The sequence below is a fragment of the Trachurus japonicus genome, chromosome 9 (genome assembly GCF_045865225.1).
Source record: "Trachurus japonicus isolate A0001 chromosome 9, Traja_1.0".
Classification (NCBI taxonomy): Eukaryota; Metazoa; Chordata; class Actinopteri; order Carangiformes; family Carangidae; genus Trachurus; species Trachurus japonicus.
The window spans coordinates 25,171,223-25,185,169 of record NC_140915.1 but is presented as its reverse complement, the minus strand read 5'-3'; the positions used below and the strand labels follow the sequence as shown (position 1 = coordinate 25,185,169).

At 41.5% G+C, this 13,947-nt stretch overlaps 2 protein-coding genes across 3 annotated transcripts in view; both read left to right on the top strand.

The window, feature by feature from the left end:
* The first annotated feature begins 96 nt into the window (after positions 1 to 96).
* Positions 97 to 8,748, top strand: mvk (mevalonate kinase). 2 transcript variants are annotated; one of them, XM_085786884.1, is made up of 10 exons: positions 97 to 468; positions 1,065 to 1,212; positions 1,370 to 1,517; positions 3,207 to 3,362; positions 4,572 to 4,675; positions 4,827 to 4,872; positions 5,040 to 5,130; positions 5,657 to 5,776; positions 5,939 to 6,092; positions 7,162 to 8,748. In XM_085786884.1, exons 1-10 carry the CDS (start codon positions 391 to 393, stop codon positions 7,311 to 7,313), a joined length of 1,197 nt encoding a protein of 398 aa, XP_085643010.1. In that variant the 5' UTR covers positions 97 to 390; the 3' UTR covers positions 7,314 to 8,748. The 2 variants fall into 2 exon arrangements, with proteins under 2 accessions (XP_085643010.1, XP_085643012.1); XM_085786886.1 differs by having other exon boundaries at positions 121 to 468; positions 1,373 to 1,517.
* The window catches only part of fam222aa (family with sequence similarity 222 member Aa), a 92,151-nt gene continuing 84,160 nt past the window's right edge, over positions 5,957 to 13,947 (top strand). Inside the window, exon 1 of the mRNA XM_085786882.1 lies at positions 5,957 to 6,092. The gene's annotated coding sequence lies outside the window, so the exon portion shown is untranslated. The remainder of the gene's footprint in view (positions 6,093 to 13,947) is intronic.

The window sequence follows — 13,947 nt, the reverse complement described above, 5'->3', positions numbered from 1 at the left end:
TTGGTCAACTCACCGGCTGGTGGCAGAGCGCCGGGCGCTGATTGGACGAGAGAACTTATGATCACGTAGCTGCGGCGCTGATTGGATGTTGGGAACGGAACCTCTGTCGCTGTCAGCGGTGTGTTTTTAACGTGGTTTCATCACGCCGGCTGAAAGGAGCTTGTTGTCAGAGCAGCCCCCTGTTTCAGACCGTAGAAGTGCTCCGCTAAGCCCCTCACACTCGCCGGGCGTTCATGAAAAGCGCTGAGCTGTGGGGTCGAGCTGCCGACTGCCCGTTGCTGCTTTAGAGGATTAGCATTGGCTGGAGGTGGCTGAGCTGGCCTGAAACAACAACACTGTCAGTGAGAAGTTAAACCAGCTCCACACACCTTCTGCACTTGGCTACAGAAAATGCAGGCCAATGACTTGTTCGTGTCTGCTCCCGGGAAGGCCATCCTACACGGGGAGCATGCAGTCGTGCATGGAAAGGTAACCCGCTGCAAGGAGAAAGTTGTAAAGCTAACGACCGAGTTCATGAGGTTTTATGGCGACTCGTTACTACGTCATTCAGCATGTCAACAGAACATATTTTATCATTTGTAGAAGTTTTGCGAGACAGTTTTCCAGACACTATACATAAAAGTTTGTGTATGTGTTAGTTGTACCACAGTTTGTCTTGTTCCCAGGGCTTTTTACTACTCGTTCCAGTGGTGCAGTGTTGAGTCAGCTATTGCATGCCTGGTTTTAGAGACCCACTCCAATCCTCCTTTTTAGCTATTTAAGCTATTTTAAAGCGTTCTCGGTGGTCTTTAAATTGTGATTATGAAGTTTTTAGCCGAAATCACAAAACCTGTGCCATTTTCCAGGGCTTTCCTGCCACTGGTTCACAGAAATTTGAGGGCAGAAATACTCAGAAATGCATTTTTGCGCTTCTTTTTCTGCTGATATGTCCTCTAGCATCAGAAAAACATGATTTTAATAGGTGGGGGTCTTGGTAGTAGAGACAAATATAGTTTGAACGTATACCAGGCAAGGGTCAAACTGTGTGTGCTTATTCTTTGACCTCTGTTGTTGCTCCTTCACAGGTGGCCCTTGCTGTCAGTTTGAACCTGAGGACATATTTGCGGTTGGAGGCCACTACTACTGGCAAAGTGTGCATCAACCTCCCAAATATTGACACATTTCTCCACTGGGACCTGTCTGAGCTGAAGAAGCTTATTCCATATTCGTCTGGTAAGGGGTGATGCAGCACTGGCGGCTGTATTTTTTTTAAGGTTATATAATACATCCCATAGTCCTCCAGCACACACTGAAAAATGCCCATGCCGTTCATACATCTGAATGTGTAAGTGTGTGTTGTTGATTGCTATGCCTTTTAATTGCCTAATAGCAGCTAAGGGCGAGGAGGTGAAACGTCTGGACCCTGAGATAGTGAGGAGACTGCGTGAGTTTACCGGTGTGACAAATGGAAACCTGGACACTTGCAACATGGCCACCTTATCCTTCCTCTACCTCTACCTCTCACTGTTTGGATCAAGGTGAGACCGGACTACTCTTCTAAGTATTTGTTCATTTTGGGTCATTGTATTACAGCGTGTCAGCTCGAATAACACATTACAAATGATTCGGTACAAAAGGAGAACCAGAGATGAAGCCCACCAAATCCAGTTGAAGTGATGTAGTGCAAGCAGTTTCACTATGCTCCATCTACAGACAGTGGGAAGCAATAACATATAAAATTGACATTTCATCCTCCACTTTCAGGAAAAAAAGGTGTTGCAGCTGAATGTCTTTTTCACAGTCAATGATTGTGTGTATGTGTGAATGAATTTGGCATGTAAAAAAGTATAAAATATTTTTCCTGAATATCGTCAGGTGTTGAAGTGTTGTCATCAGGCCTCTGCTCCTCAGGACTGCCCTACTTTGGGAAGTGGAGGAAAAGTCTTCAATGTCAGATTGACATTCATTTATTTCATGCGTCTCAGTCTAATGTTGTGACATTTGAAACTCACTTGTCTGATAGTTAAGTCCTGAAGAAGTTTAATGCTTCTCTACGATCTTGGAATAAAATTAATTTTGGAGGATAATATAACAAGTATGTGTGCATTTCTATTATTAATTTAACTAAAACAAGTGTTAGATATAAAATCAGATATCCCTAAACATAAAAAAAAAACATGTTCACCATGAAAGTCAGCTGCCTGTTAGACCTGAATTTGCAAGACTGTACATTTGCATATGAACTACACTTTGTTCAAATTAAATTATGCCACTCTGTTGCTCATGTGTAGCATCGTGTGCATTGTGCAGTGATGTGAACTGTAGTGTAACACAGTGGAGTTATAATCTTATTACATTTTATACTTGTGCTGTGTGTTTGAAATGAAATGAGACTGTAGTCTTCAGCTCTTGTGTTGTAAATGTAAACAATAACATGACACAAAGAAGGTCACAAGTATTTGTCATCATCAGCAGGTTTAGTACATTTAATTATACCGTCACCTTTTGGTGTTCTTTCTATCTTCTTACTCTCTGCAGTGCTTTATTTGCAATAATGTGCTCATTTTGGATAAAGATGTGTTTTAAAAAGAGAGAAAAAAGTCCATACACTTGGAAATAAAGATATTAAAGAGAAACAGACAGGAAGGCAGGATGTTGGTTTTTTAGCACAAGCAGCTGTGAACAGGGAAGATGCTCAGGAACATTAGAGCTGCAGGTTGTCAAGAGGTTTAATCGGCGCTGACACGGTGCTGGCGTGTCTGAGAGAGGTGATGGGTTCTGACAGTATGGCCACTAATGAGAGTCTGGCACCGGGCCACACTGCAGCCTTTAACAAGTCTGGATGTGTTTTTCCCTTGAGAGAAGAGCTGGACAATTAGTTTAGAGTATTCTCCTGTCTGCCCAAAAGCCTGACAGACATGCACGGGAGTGACAAGCAAGTTTCTGTTGCATGTAGTAGTGTAAAGATTGTTATACTTAACCTAGTTATGAAACTACCGTAGTAACTGCTCCAGTTAATGTGATCATAAAGGAGAGCATGTGATGCATTATTTATTTATTCACAATTGGTGTTTGTGAGTGAGTAATGACTATTATTTTACTCACTATTATTTATTTTGTATATCAAATAACAAATGCCCAGAGGTTGTGGCTGTAGCAACAAGTTCCTAAGTCAGTATCTAAGTGTTTTTGCACAAGGGAATGATATTTTTTTGTGTTATTCTCAGTGAGCTGCCCAGCCTGACTGTGTCCGTGTGGTCAGAGCTGCCAACCGGAGCGGGACTGGGTTCAAGTGCTGCCTACTCGGTGTGTTTAGCTGCAGCTCTGCTCACTGTAAATGGAGCCATTGCCAGTCCTCTCAAGGAGTGGGATCAAACCAGCAGGTAAAAAGACACAAATAAACAAACAAAAACACATAGGTCTCCAGCTGTGTGTACACAGACTGCTGTATATTAGATAAATATACTATAAAAAATACACTGAACAACAAACTAACGTATATATTTAGTCACAGAGGTGATTTTACTTCTCGTATATAAACAGTTTCCCTTGAATAGAAACAATGGAGAACTACAGGCTTTGGATCCTAATCTTAATTGTACAATTCTGATGTGCAGATATTAATACATGGTTATAAATACTATCAGAGGTGTACAATGCTGCATCTTCAAATGAATGTGTCATGTATTTTATTTGATTAATCCTTTATTTGAACCAGAGCTTTGCATCAAACAATGGATTTGGATGAAGATGTTACACTTCACAGCTCAACATTGTAAACTGTTGCTTACTGAGTGATGTCAGTGTCCATTATCATGTAAGGTGTGGATGGCAATTTGTATATCCAAAATGTCACATTTTAGATAAAATCCTTTCATTGTCCCTGTTTTTGGTTCTTGGTAGAAACAGGGGAAATAACTGCAGATGGCAATCTTATATCTAATAACATAAAGGCAAAAATCTTTTTAGAAAGAAAAATCAAAAATGCACATTAATGTTCAGATGTTTTGCCAGTGAGATATTGTCCCAGTGCGTTGCGCTGCAAATCCTGTGATCTTATGTAGAATCAGACTGCTTCATCTCGAACATCTGTGTAATCCTTTATTGAACATTCAGCTGTGTGTGTCGCTGAGGGCTGTCACGATATCATATTTCCACTACACAAGTATTGTGGCCTAAAGAATTCATGATAACAGTACAATCATATATCTTTCTATTAATACCTATAGAGAATTTGAAAATAATTCACAGAATAAATAGATCATGCTATCAGTCAGTCTGCAGCCATAACTGTACAAAAGAAAACCGAAGGTACAGTGGCATTTAATGGAGGGTTAAAATACAGTGAGATGAACTGATAAACAAAAGATCCACAGGGACTAAAACGCCATCACAATATCAAAACTGCATATTTTGTGTAGGCTATATCGCTTAAATCAGTTTCATGATTATTGCAAATACCAGCATATCACAACAAACCTAGTACTGCCCATATAATAGTGTTTGGTTAGAGGATGAGGTTTAAACTAGAGGTCAGGTCAGAGAGTCTGTTTGGCTTTAATGCTCTTCCTCTCATTTTAAAATGATTGCAGGTGGTGTCAGGAGGACCTGGAGCTGATCAACAGCTGGGCTTTTCAAGGGGAAATGATTATCCACGGGAATCCTTCAGGAGTAGACAACGCTGTAGGAACATGGGGTGAGGCCTGAAATTATCTGGCTGTACATATGGTGTTATACTTCCCCTTGTCTCTGTGGATACTCTGCACTTTTTAGAGAATTCATCAGAGTATTGTACCACCATCATCTGATGATTATCTGTTTAATGATTTTGATTTCCCTCTATGTAGGGGGCATGCTGAGATTCTTGGCTGGGAAGATAATACCACTGAGCAGGTACTGACACTGATTAACAGTTTTTAATTTTATTGAGTTTAAAACAAGTGAGTTCATACATTAATAGGTTTTTTTTTTGCTCACAGAAAACAAATATAGTCTTAGTAAAATGAGTGCCTCTGAATAAAACGGTTGATGAACCCTGTTGATCTCTGCTTTACTTGCAGGGTGCCATTATTAAGAATCCTCCTCACTAACACCAAAGTACCACGTAGCACCAAGGTACTTGTTGCCAGGGTGAAGGACAAAATTAACAAGGTACTAAATGGTTTCTTCCTCCCCCGTGTGTTACTTGTCGACACTGTAATTAATATAATAGTCGGTGCTTTTGCATGGCAGATACTCCAGAGTCTGGCGTTGAGTGCCTTCATAAAATATTGAAATTAAACTCTTAGCCAGCACCCCTGTGTGCTGTTGCCTTGGTGACACCAGCAGGTGTGCAGATTCCTGCCTCCGACGTAGATAGGCCTGCCATGGTGTTGTGGCAGTGTTGTGATCAGGCTGGAGCAGACTGAAAGTCAAAGCTGACATTTTACAGTCTGTATTTGTATAGAGCTTATCCATCATAAACCCTTTCCAATGTTTGGAACACACACACACACACACACACACACACACACACACACACACACACACACACACACACACACACACACACACACACACACACACACACACACACACACACACAAGCACTTTTTCTTTGCATATAACCTGCATGTGGACACCTGCTGTGGTGCTGGAGATGATGATGATTTCCTTTCTTTCCCCAACTCCCCCGCAGTTTCCCTCTATCATGACCCCTGTGCTCGACTCAGTTGATGCCATTTCCTGCACTTGTGAGAAAGTCCTTTCAGAGATGACCTCTGAGCCTATTACAGGAGAGCACTACAATATTCTAGAGGTACCAATATTAATAGACTGTGTAAAGCGCATTGTGCTGTAGATTGTTGAGAGGATAAAAATGTAACTACTTGCTTGTAGTCCAGAGGGCACATACTTATTATATCCACGCTGCAAGTCCCATGTATTAACAACAGGTATAAATATATCATATCACTTACAGGAGCTCATTGACATTAACCAGCACCATCTGAATGTGATGGGGGTTGGACACCCGGCCCTGGACACACTGTGCCAGATCACACTGAGCAGAGGGCTCCACAGCAAGCTAACAGGTGCAGGTGGAGGAGGCTGTGGCATAACACTTCTGAGACCAGGTACTGTGGGCCAATCATCCTGCTGTTAAATGTCATAACAGTGTTCATTTTAAATGTTCTTATGAAGGGTTAAAATTAAAGGTTTGTCTAGTTTTTCCCAGAGGAACATACTGTGTCTGCTGTTGTAATTACTTCTCCAGTTTAAATGATGCATATAACTAAAGTGAATCCCTCATTTAGTCAAAGCTATACTTAATCCTCTGAGGAATTTGTCTTATGACGAACTCAGTGTGACGAGAGAAGTTTGACGAGCCAAACTGTCAGAATCCTGCTGACAACAAATGTTCAATTTTACCACAAACGCTCCCTCACTCCTCCTTTCTTAAGCAACGGTTTGAGTGACAGGAAATGATGAGAAGGCTGAAGGAGAAGGGTCTTTTGGTGTGTGGGTACCACAGTGCAATTGGTTACAAGGAAACTTTGTATCATCCTCCCTTTGACAAAGCAAACAAGCAAAGAACCTGTGAGCTGAGTCTTTGTTTATGCCTGCAGCCTGTAGCATACTGAATTTTAATAAGTCTAAAATCCTTCAAATAGATTTCCAAATGTTTTTTATTTGTTTTCTCAGCAAGTGTTTCCCCTCTGTGTGAATTGCATCTGCTTTCAAATAGATCTTCTACTATCTGTCTTCTGTAATCTTCTCAGAGTCTTTATAATAAGGCTCTTTTTTAGGCAAGTGCTAAGTTAAGTTATTTTATCATTGCATCAAAAGCTGCATTCAAATTTCAACTGGACATGTGGTTAGCACGAGTTTTGCTGTGCAACTGTGTCCTCCCTGCTGAGCAGAGGTTCTGCAGAAGAGTTAATATTCTGTTCTAATGGACTTGATGGCTTTGATTGAGTTTCTGAGTTTGTTTTGTGGCTCCAGCGTTTCCCTAATGCAGTCAGAAAACAGACATTACAAGTCCTGACGATCTTATTCTATGTCCTTGAAAGCAGCACTCTAACACATTTAGTCAAAATGACTTGTTTTTCCTCTTAAATGTTTCACAACATCTTTCCTACAGTAATACAGTTTTTCTTTTTGTGTAACTAAATACCAACTTGACATGACTTGTTTATTTTGTAGAAACGGACTCCGCCGTAGTCCAGAGTACAATACAGGACTTGAAAGACCGTGGCTATGACTGCTGGGAAACGAGTATTGGCGGACCAGGTGTCCAGCAGCACTCTGCTTTGTCTGTCAAGACCGAAGTTCTGGAGATTTTAAACCGATACTGACTCTTCTGCTGTGGCTGTGGCCAAACAAGAGGACAGACGGGAGTGTTCTTCTGGTTTTTCGTACCAGAGTTGTGCTGAACTCATGGAGGGGTCCACGGGACGGTTGACACTGAGCAGGGATGGACAGAGCTGCCCAGACTGATTTATTATAGATTTTCCTGACTGAAAAACTATATCAAAACGACAAACAAACAAAACACCAAACAAAATCTACGAACATTACAAGTCAATTATGTCAGGTGCTTACTTTAACATGTACTGTGGGCTTCAAACATGTGTTTGTTCACTAGATGGCAGCAAAGTTACACAAGTGCTTTTTTACTAAACCGAAGTTGTATTAAGACTGTCTGCTAAAATTTATTAATATGGGAGTTTAGCACAGGTAGGATTAATTTCTATTTTCATGGGAATATTTGAAGTAATAGGGTCAAGATATTTTAATGTATAAGATTATTGTCAGCCATTAATTATCACTGCTGACATGCAGTGTTGTGGGGTAGGAGTGAGAGCAATAATGTAGGATTTATTTTGGCAATAAAAATGGTATTAATAACTATAATTGAGGAAAAGTTTGACACAATTTTTGAAGGGGTCAAGGGCATCAACAAAACACAATGACAATTATTCAGTTATTTAGTCTCCACAGTACTTCAAAGAGATTTAAGAAAGTAAGCGTGCTTTGATATTTCTATTCTCAAGAACAGTGTTGGTGAGAATGTCTCTCAAGACCAGGAAATGATAATGTCATGAATATATTCAGAGAATCATTCACATGTAATATCAGACTTCACTGTAATGAATTATCCAGAATTATCAAGACCACTTCAAACCTAACTTAAGCACACAATTGTATAATTCTGCATTGCTCCTCAATTTTGCTCTACACTTTACATGTAGATATGTTGAAATGTAAATGAATGCGAAAACCTATTTGACTATTTTTAATACCTGTAATCATTTGGTAAAACTTTCTTCTTATTTCAGCTGTGTGTGTGTTGTTTAAGATTAACTGGCTGATTTGTTGTGCTAGTAGAGGATGGGGAGAGGGGGACAGCAGGAGTGTGTGGCCTCTCTGGAGCCTCTGGATTAGCGCCACTATAATGTGAATCAACAACAACCAGCGTCCTTCAGTGAGTCACACATTTGTGCTGACACATATGCACACACACACATACACACACACACACACTAGCTTTCCCAAATTCTTCTCCACCTAATCGCTCATCCTCCTAAGCATTACAAAATATTCTGCAAATGCCGCAGATACAGAAGACGGATCCGTTTAGAATATCCCTGATTTGGGGAAAAGGTCATTGTGGGATTCAGTGGAGTTTGAATATCCATTTCATTTTCTATTTTTTAAATGTCATGAAGATTGAGTAGTACAAATCTGGCAGTGTACGTGAATAAATGACATTCGTCACCCTCCCTCCTTTTCCGCCTGGCGCCCCCTCTGTCCTCTTGAATTGTGTCATCTTTATGTCAGGGCAGCCCCCCGTCAGCGCGCTGCACAGTTGCCCCTAACCCCTGCTGGAATTTAATTACCACTGCGCTTTTCAATTGAAATGGCATTGACGAGGGGGGACAAGAGGGAGACAACAGAGCCTGTTTCATTTGAAGCCCCTCTCTTTCTTTTTCTGTCTTATTCTCTCTCACTCCTTTTACCCCTGCAAGGCACAGATGGTATTTTTTTTATCAGTGTCAGCGCCTGCTTCTTTCTGCTCTGATGAATAGAATGTAAGGAGGCCCTGAGATTATTTCAGATAACAGAGGGAGTGAGGAAAGGGGGTCAAGGATAGAAGGAGAATGTCAGACTGGGAGAGATACAGTGAAAACTGTGTGCTGTCCCAGGAGTGAGGAGGGAGATGAACGAATCATTTAACATGTAACATTTAGGGAGTTTTGTCTGCGTGGATCAATGTGGGCGAATCAGGATGTATAATTCATTTTGTCCAAGCAGGAGGAAGGAAATGTTAAATGTGAATTTGCTGAGTGGTCACGCTCACTGTGGCACAGTCCCTCTGCTCCGTCAGTCGACTCTTGAAATGCTTGTCAGGAGCCATTATGTTTGAATACAGAATTAGACTTGACTGACAAGATATCATGTTGCTCGTGGCCACTGGTTTTGCTAACAGGGATTCAGTGCGTGTGCGACTTCCTACAGTGAGCATTTTGATTTACATAAATAGGATCTCTGGATCACAGTATGTCGTTGGTTGTTATTATGGAAAATGACTTGTGTGTTGATTGTATTTTATGTCATGATATCTGTGTCAAAGGAGGACGTGGAATTGGCCACAGCAGGGAAGATCAGTGCTACCGTCCTCTCCCCAGCATTCATACAGACACACTGACAGAGGCACCATCAACATCATGAGCTTCTCTCCGTCATGATGGGCTGTATGATCCTCCTGGGGGTGTTTGCCCTTTCGATAAGTGGGGGGTGGTGGCTGGTGTTAGTAGCAGGGGTCCGACTGAGCCGGCAGGGTACAAGGGTGCTGTCAAAGAACTCAGTGGATTTAGTTTTAGGGAGAGATTGTATTGTTCTGTCAGTCCCTGCACCTAATGGCCCATTTACTCGTCAAGCAAACATTAAATTCATGAGCGATAAAATGCACCATTGCGTCATCCAGTAAGTGTAACCTGCCACAACCGGACTCACTTAGTGGCTGATAGTGATTATTATTAGCTTATGTTTGCAAACCTTCAAGAAATATTCCTGACATCATTGAGTCAGTGTGCTGACTTTTCACAACTTGTGCTATGCTGCTACAGATCTGGCAGTTGTGGTTTGTGGCCACAGTATCTGCTTTACAGCCAAAGCTATAGTGAAATGAGCTTGTAGTGTCTACTATGTCTACCAGTTTTAAAGAAATATGTTCTTTGTTTTGCTGGAATAATAACTTTATCCAGGGAAATATCTGCTTTTTAGCATATGCTAACTTGCTCATAGTGACAATGCTAACACAAGTAGCCTGTTAATTATGCACCACAGCCTACTTTTTTTTTTCTTTTCCAAATTTAATACCCTAAAAGTCAAAGCACTCTTAAGTTTTCATCTTGAGGGAGCCATGAATGTTTGGACCAGATTTCATGTCAATCCGTTCGTTGACTCAAAACTACAGATTTATTTTTACAGGAGAACTTGCAGGTTACAGCCTCTGGAAACCATGAATGTCTATGCTGAGAATTGTCTCAGTTTGGATTAAAGGGTGACTATCGGACTGGCTCATATTACAGCCAAAAAAAGAAAAGAAAAAGCCAGACAAATACTAGAGGGACGGCTCAAAAAACAAATTATTTTGTGTGGGAGATTTTTTCTCCTCCTTTCCCATCCTGCTTATCATCTCTGACCCTCCAGATTTATTTTGTATCCTCTTGTGGTGCTTACGACCCCCTCTTAACTCCTACCCTTAGACAAAATATTTCAAATGAGGTTTCCACCTGGAGGATCTGTTTGGTCTAGAACTGGGATTCTTTCATGTTTATAAAATGGGCCCACAGCATGTAGCCCTGCTTGAGCTGTGTTAGTGTAAACATCTGAAACACATGACACAGAGCGACTCCCATCCCCGTCCCATTTTCCATGGAATTGTATCATGTCATTGTATTGATCCTGTAATTGATCTTGTGAAGTTGAGGGCACCTGCAAGATTTCTGTCATCCCTCAGTGCCACGAGCGATCTTGTTTAATTGCAGGCTAAGGTGCTGGTTTTTCTTGTTGCCTTTGAAGAGCCTCATTGATTTTTATACCACCCTTCATCCTTGCTGTGCTCCGTTTTAAGAACAAATCCCTTGTGTCGAAGTTGCCCAGAATGTAAAAGTATGAAATCTGTCAGCGCTTTTCACAAGGCTTCCAGGTGCAACCAAGGCATGTTAACAGTGACGTTTAAAAAGTCAGGCTTCATTCAGAAAAGGGGGGAAGAGGCCCTGCGCTATGTTCTGCAAGTCTCTGTCTCATATGGTACCAGTTAAATGTGAGGTGGTGTTATTACACCCTGGGAGGCCAGTTTATTATCTTGCTCTGCCTGTCTTGATTGTTTTTGTTAAAATGCACTGACCTTGAGAGATAAAAGGTGTGTCCAGTATTTTAGGACAATTCAGAGGTTTGTCAGTATATTGTTCTATGTTTCTATAGCTGCGAGAAGATGTGTTAAATCAGTCTTTTTGTTTATGATGTGTATGCATTCATGACATTCACGGTAAAAGAATCACATTATCCCTCGGTAATATATTGCATGAAATAATCTGAATCCAATAATCCAAACAGGAATGGTAATTCTTTTTGTCAGGCTTTAAACTGCAGTTTAGAAACTGGCATAAAAATATATTCAGTACATTAGGTCTATATAGAACAAAAATATCCTAAATGAAATTTGATTTGCATTAATATGAGAAGCAGCTTATCTAACATTCATACTTTGAACTTGCTTTGAATTAGAAATAGGTTCTCATCATTTCCCTGGGATTGCAGCCAATTTATTGGATTCCGTTTTTTTTTTGTTTTTTTTCATCAGAGGCTCGGGGAGGAGGATGATCTCCAAATGTTATCAAATGACACTGTGTGATTGATGGACCATTAAAATGTCAGCCAGATGTACTTAAAACCACAGCTTTTAGGTTGATAAATCATGGCACAAATGGATACATAAAGCTGTTAGAAACAAATATTCCCATCTAGAGCTATTTGCAGTCAGGATGTTCTATCTGCTTGTCTGTCTGTCTCTCTGTATGTTTATTCCTTCACACGCACACACACACACACACCCTCTTCCAGTATGTCTCTCGACCACTGCAGTCATGTAATTACAGCGGGACAGGTAGGAGTGTTCATATTTCATCTGCTGCATTCACGATAACATCTAATAATCTGAAAGCGTTGCAAAATTGGTATCTCGTTGCTCATGCATTATGAATGAGTCACTGATTGCTTTTTTGCATAGATTAGCAATCATTTCACAGAAATCTTTCATATAAAAATGTGCCAGGAGGGTTCTATCTCTTTTTCTGAAGAGTTGAGGTGACACATCCTGCCGCTATTTAAGATAAGACAGATCAGGTGATATCACTTCTCTCCCTTGCCCCTCTGCCCCCTCTGCTGCTCCCTGATTTTATTTCCCTATGTATATCATCATGGGAGGGGGATAAGTGTAATTTTTGCAACTGATTGCTCACTTAGTGAATATATTCAGCATTTGCAGTGTTATTGTGTTTGGAGCCAAGTGGCTAAGTACCACTGAGATGCTTTGGCAGCAAAGTAAACATTTGCAGACTCCAGAAGTGCACCGAGAAAAGCAAATCTTCAAACCTCTGAGATTGTGCGTCCTACATATGGATTTCAGTGACCTCTGCTTGTCCTGACTTGTAGCCTCAGATTGGCATAACACATGAGGGGCTCATATGGTCTAGTGGTTAGGAAAATAGGCTGGTGGCCGGTCGCAGTGCAAAGTCCCAGGTGAGGTTTACATACCACTTTAGTTTCCTGTCAGGCAAATAACCTGTTTCACAATGATCCACATCATCCAGTGAAATGTCAAGTCAAATGCATTTCACAGAGAGTTTTATAAACAGTGTGAGTAGTGCAACTGTCATTGTTTTAATGTTGCTGAGAGCAGCATGTAGACTCAACATGAAAGGGGACTGGTTTGAAAACTTAAAAGTTCTCATACATAAAAGCTGTGTTAGAAGTTTTAATTAAAGCTTTTGTCGGATGCTTTGATGTGCGTGGACTCGGATGTTGGCTCAACCGTCGTAGTTATTGAACAACGAAAGAGAAGTGTGAGTGTGGGTGAGGTGTGTGCATGTCTGGATGCCTGCGCTCTGTCTCCCATTGTAACCCTTGGCCTTTGCCCCCTCCCCCAGATGGACAGACTCTCAACCAGGGCCCTGTGGAGGTTGCTGCCCTCTGCCTGACAGCCTGTCACTGTGCTATGGTGGTGATTTTTTTTCTGCAGGAGATGGTGTCTGATTGGGAGCAGTGTGTGAATAGCCCTGTCACACTCGATAAGCCAGCAAGACGACCTGTGACGAGGACATATGGCATGTTTGACAGGGAGAGAGGGTGCGAACCGCACTGAATGATAAAATGGTGTTTTTCCCCCTTCGGCAATGTCATGCTTTCAGGCAAGCGTGTGGACCATCGCTCACTCAAGCGGCTGACTCCGGCCTCCTTGTGACATCTCCTTCAAGGTCCTGGGTTTCTTTGCCTCGCGCCTGGCCAATTCTGACACTGCGAGCCTATGCTGCTCACAGCTGCTCCGCGAGCTTGTCGATGTGGAGAACATAATTGGATATCAGTTTAGTTTAGCGATACATACTGGGAAATTCATCTTAAAAGCCTGTTTGTCAGAGCCCCTCTTAAAGCTCTCTGGCACCGCAGCCCTTCATCCTGTCTCTTCTCTGCCTGTCACACGCCTCACACTGTTGATTAATACACACACAGTCTCATCAGACGACTAATTGATGGGTTCAGCCTCCTCAGGACGCTGATTTATTTAAAGGGCCATGAGCGCGGAAGAAATGATAAGAAAGGAGAAAGGAAGAAGGAGACAAACAGGCTCCGATTTAAGTGCGTCAGGGAAATTATTGAGTTGAACTGCACGCCCCTCATCCTCACTGTCAGCTGGGTCTTGAC

Coding starts and splice junctions, on each gene's coding strand:
- mvk (XM_085786884.1), top strand. CDS start 391: ATGCAGGCCAATGACTTGTTCGTGTCTGCTCCCGGGAAGGCCATCCTA. Junction 1,213..1,369: donor GCTTATTCCATATTCGTCTG/GTAAGGGGTGAT, acceptor ATTGCCTAATAG/CAGCTAAGGGCGAGGAGGTG. Junction 4,676..4,826: donor CAACGCTGTAGGAACATGGG/GTGAGGCCTGAA, acceptor CCCTCTATGTAG/GGGGCATGCTGAGATTCTTG.